The 4,324-nt window shown below is 40.4% G+C and overlaps 1 protein-coding gene across 3 annotated transcripts; it reads right to left on the bottom strand.

Moving 5' to 3' along the window:
• Positions 1-495: 495 nt before the first annotated feature.
• Positions 496-3,565, bottom strand: LOC116247522 (uncharacterized). 3 transcript variants are annotated; one of them, XM_031619696.2, is made up of 2 exons: positions 3,460-3,565; positions 496-1,567 (listed from the first exon to the last, which is right to left on the bottom strand). In XM_031619696.2, exons 1-2 carry the CDS (start codon positions 3,547-3,549, stop codon positions 803-805), a joined length of 855 nt encoding a protein of 284 aa, XP_031475556.1. In that variant the 5' UTR covers positions 3,550-3,565; the 3' UTR covers positions 496-802. The 3 variants fall into 3 exon arrangements, with proteins under 3 accessions (XP_031475556.1, XP_049931521.1, XP_049931520.1); XM_050075564.1 differs by having other exon boundaries at positions 496-1,561; positions 3,460-3,563; XM_050075563.1 differs by having other exon boundaries at positions 496-1,564; positions 3,460-3,562.
• Positions 3,566-4,324: the final 759 nt, after the last annotated feature.

Raw genomic sequence — 4,324 nt, 5'->3', positions numbered from 1 at the left:
CTCTGCCTTTTCGTAGGTGCTTCAATTCATCTATGCCTTGTAAGTTACAAAATTGTGTTTCCATTCCTTATTTTCGCGAATCTTTTGGGCTTTCGACTGACGTCTATGAGGAATTGAATCTTTCTTCACGTAAAGTAGATCTGCTGTTGCAAGTTGTCCGAAAACTTACTCCATCGATTTTGAGATTATGCCTTGTATGTGCAAGTGATTTTCTAATGCAACTTAAAAATTACTGTTACTAGATTGTAAGAGATGGTGTACCAGAGTTACTTAATACGTTTTTTTCTTCTGCAGTATGAGATCTACGAGGGCAGAAGAGTTCATGTTTCCTCAAGTGTTTGCCTTGGGTAGGACCAAATTGCAATGCTGCGTTTCATAAAGGTTCAGTAACCTCCTTCCACTTGGTAGCTAGCCAAGGGTGCTGCCGTTGTCACCACAAACTCCGACAGACAACATATGCACAAATTTCAGAGGTCGTATGATATTTGGCACTGATATCACAACACACCAGCAATTTGGGTCTTTTTATTTTTGTAATTTCATACTTATACGACAACACAGACAACGGAAATCTTTCGATAAATACAATATACTATTGTAGACGGCAAACACGTAAGAGAGGAAGGTTTCCAAAATATTTCCAATAAACCTACAGAGCATGCAGCAAGACTCCAAATTCCAGCAAGATTATCCGTGGAGATATCTTCTTCATCTCGGCAAGAGTCAGTAGATTCGGAGATAATGCTCCACGGTCGACTTCAACAACTTGCCTTGGCCGATAAGAAGCAAGCCACCATCGGAATTAAGTTGTTTTATTAGAGAGAGAGGGAGAAGCCCTTTGTTTCGGCTTCAACCAGCGGTAAACCTTCTTCAAGCCAATGAAAGCGTGCAACAGCACCAGTAGGGCAAAGAGCACCATGCAGCCTAAGCCGAAATAAATTAAGTAATTAACCGCTGGGTATGATAGATCTCTCAGGATGATTAGCACTCCCCAAAAGAAACTAAACGCTACGGAGAAGACGGAGATCCACATCAGGGCCATCAACAGCCACATCATACACCGCCACCTAAGCGTTTTGGCGCTGGTCAAGAACAAGATGTTGACCAAAGATGCAAATAATGCCACCGTGTTAGCTATCAGAAACCACTGGAAGCCATTAAAGTCGCGATTGATTGCAGTGCCTGCAGGTCCAGGAGCATCCTGATCTTCGGGTGCCGCAGCAGTGCTGGAGCCTGCCGATCCAGGTTTAGCATCCTGCCAGAAGCCACCGGGAGGGTTGAGGGCGGCCTGGTAAGTGAGCGTTGCTATCAGCACGCTCACAAGCATCATGGCTTCTCGCTTCTTGGTCAGCCCATCATCATCTCTTTGTTTCCCCAATTGTACCTCCTTACTCTTTTTTCGTCCCCCAGGTCTTAGTAGCCCACAACACCGTTTTTTCTGGCCTCCTGCCGAAGAATAAAGGGTCGAGTCGCTGTCGCGCCGTTTGGGTGTGGACGATGCATTGTTAGTGGGGCTGCCTGTCCCCTGCTGGACGGAGCTCGATGGAAGAACCTCCCCGATCTGCTGCTGCAGGCGCATCCACAAAAAAGAAGACGTGTTCAAGTCAAATGGCATAAGGGTTCGGGTCTGGCGACCCATGGATCCAGGTCCGAGGGCATCTGAAAACATCTCAGACCCGATGCCGGCATTTGATGAGAACCGACGAGCCCCAGACGTTTTTTTGGACGGACATGGCTCCTTTACAATTAACAACATCTAATTGAATACAAAATACCTAACGCTCGCCCTCTCTTCTCTCTCTGTCAGCCATGGTTGGTTGAAGCAGAGAGCAGCCCCTCTCTGCTTCTCTTTCTTTTTTTTTTATTTTATTTTATTTTTTTCAAAATCTGTCTCTGCCTCTCTCTTGATGTTGGTTCTTTTTGTTTGGTTGCGAGTTTTCATGGTTGTTATATAAAACATAATGGGCACGTTCCACAAATTTCACATCCAATGGATTGTGCACACATCGCGTCCCAAGGAGTGGAACGTGTTTCACAGGCACATATGAAGGGGTGGAAATAGAAAGCTTTTTATAAAGGGCCGAATTAGTTCTAAATTTTGACTATTGATTTGTGGATTCATATTGACATATTGAACGGCGTTCTCTCCAAGTTCTAGCATATTCTCATGGCCCTAGTTTGGGAAGAAGAAGAAAAAAAAAAAGTTTTAAACATTTATTTAACTTAACGGCGTACATAGATCTACCAATGGTTACAGTTTCTATTGTGTCTAGAAACCACTTCTAATTTGGAAAAAAAAAAAAAAGTACGATTTTTTTAACAGTTTTTAATCCTTGTTACCTATATATTGAAATAACGTGAGCTAAAACAGGATCAAAAACCTGAAAATACGAATTAAATTAAAGACCTTAGCCCACATCGATCTCAACTTTGTCATTTTTTAGGTTCAGCATTCACTTGGATAACTTATGATTCTATTAATTGGAAAATAGTTGTTATGATTATTTGTTGACCCTTGAGCAATCTTTTCTTTTTTGGTTTTTTTTTTTCAGAAATGAACATTTAACTCAAACTAATCAATGAAATAAGAATATACGTGTGTCCCATTTTGATTTTAGGAAGAAAATGTAACAACCCAAAGTTGTTCGTTAATCCTTGTAGCAATAAAATTTTTAGGTTTACATTTGCTTATAGTTCACTTAATTACTAGCGGCCTCAAATATTTTGGTTTCTGCTGAATATCTTAGCCAATAAACAAGTAATTAGCATTTAAGGAGCTTCTGAATGTCTTACAGTTGCCAAAAATACAAAAAAAAGAAAAATCTATTATTAACTTATAAAAATCTATATATAATTTATAATTCCTTAAAAAATGTCCATTAGGTTTGAAAAAAGCAATTGCCTTTCTCATTTAATTGTTCTTAGAATTGTAAAATTGCAGTTTTTTATTGAAAATAAAAATATCTTCAAAATCCATTTCAAGCAAAATCTTCCATCATTTCAATTTTCACGAGAAACAATGATTTTGAAACTTTGATTGGAAAATGACTAAAGTGCCCAATTCTTGATTGGAAAATGACAAGCATGTCTCTCCTCTCGCTCACTCGAAGGCGAATCACAGATAAAAATTTATGTGGAAATTAATGAAGGAATTAAGAGTCGGGAAAAGGAAAAAGAAAAAGAAAGAGACAATTCCTTACGTTAACGTAACCCCATGATTCGGTGGTGAGTAGCGCGATCCCTGATTCCCTTCACAAAGATTTAGACCACCGCTAGCTCGATAGTCTAAAGCATGCAGTTTCATAATTTCTAAAGTAACGTCAAGAACGGATTTTTCTTTACTCTTTCAAGAACAAGAAAGCCTTTAAAGGGAACGTCTCCTCCACTCAGTTGTTGAACTATTCTTCTTCAAATTACCAAACCTTATGCTTTCATTTAAACTAAAAGTGAGAGTGTTACCTCTGAAGTATTCCCGCCAGTTGACGCCAACTCTATAATGGTATTGTTGCCGTCATTCCTTTCGCTTCTGACCATACCTTGTGTATCCATGAAGAACGTCTCCAGTTCCAACCAGTGTTGCACGTAGTCAAGGAGTTAAACCATCTTTCCTTAAATAGATCAACCGCAGGGTTCGGACTCTCTCTCTCTCTCTCTCTCTCTCTCTAGAATCTTGATGTCAACTTAAAACTAACTTGCAAAGGCGTGGACTCAACATTTCCACATCAAATGATGTGATGGCTAAAGTCGACGCTCCGTATTGGTTGGACATGAATCACCTGCTAAATCAGCTATAAGGTTGCATGGGATCCACAGATGTGCAATCAAGTCCGGCTACATGTACCATCAGTCCCATCTTTTCCTTTTCAGAATCAGTTTCACAGTAAGATCGACAAGAAGGAAAGCCTGTTTGTCCTTGGAAATATTGAACCAGGAGTAGAATAGTCTAATGAATGTTTAGTGAGGTTGAAAAATGAGAACGAGGCCACAAAGGATGGGTGGATACACTGATGCCGTGGGAGCCTCTTCCTCTTCTCCTCAGGTCCAAGGGTCGAAGACTGCTTCAGGTTTAGGATGGACAGCGGAACACCCGTAAACTGCAGTGTTACATATCCATCATTTACAATCCAAAATAATAGCACTCATGAGAAATGAATTAATGCTCAGATTTTTCAATGGTCTGCCAATTGAACCAGCTTAATGAGCTCAACAACTGAGAGAACGCTGCAGCTTGCATCCTTCCATTAAATATGAGTTTAGTGGCTCAAACTCGGCTCTTCTTCATCTGAGGCAACCCCGGGTTGTTTGATAAACAACGTAGGTCATT

The sequence above is a fragment of the Nymphaea colorata genome, chromosome 1 (genome assembly GCF_008831285.2).
Source record: "Nymphaea colorata isolate Beijing-Zhang1983 chromosome 1, ASM883128v2, whole genome shotgun sequence".
Lineage (NCBI taxonomy): Eukaryota > Viridiplantae > Streptophyta > Magnoliopsida > Nymphaeales > Nymphaeaceae > Nymphaea > Nymphaea colorata.
This window is presented reverse-complemented; position numbering and strand designations above follow the sequence as displayed.

Excerpts from the sequence above, each read along its gene's own strand:
- LOC116247522 (XM_031619696.2), bottom strand. The coding sequence starts at position 3,549 with ATGGATACACAAGGTATGGTCAGAAGCGAAAGGAATGACGGCAACAAT. Across the intron at positions 1,568-3,459 it reads CTGGCGGGAATACTTCAGAG|CAGCAGATCGGGGAGGTTCT; the intron begins GTAACACTCTCA and ends ATGCGCCTGCAG.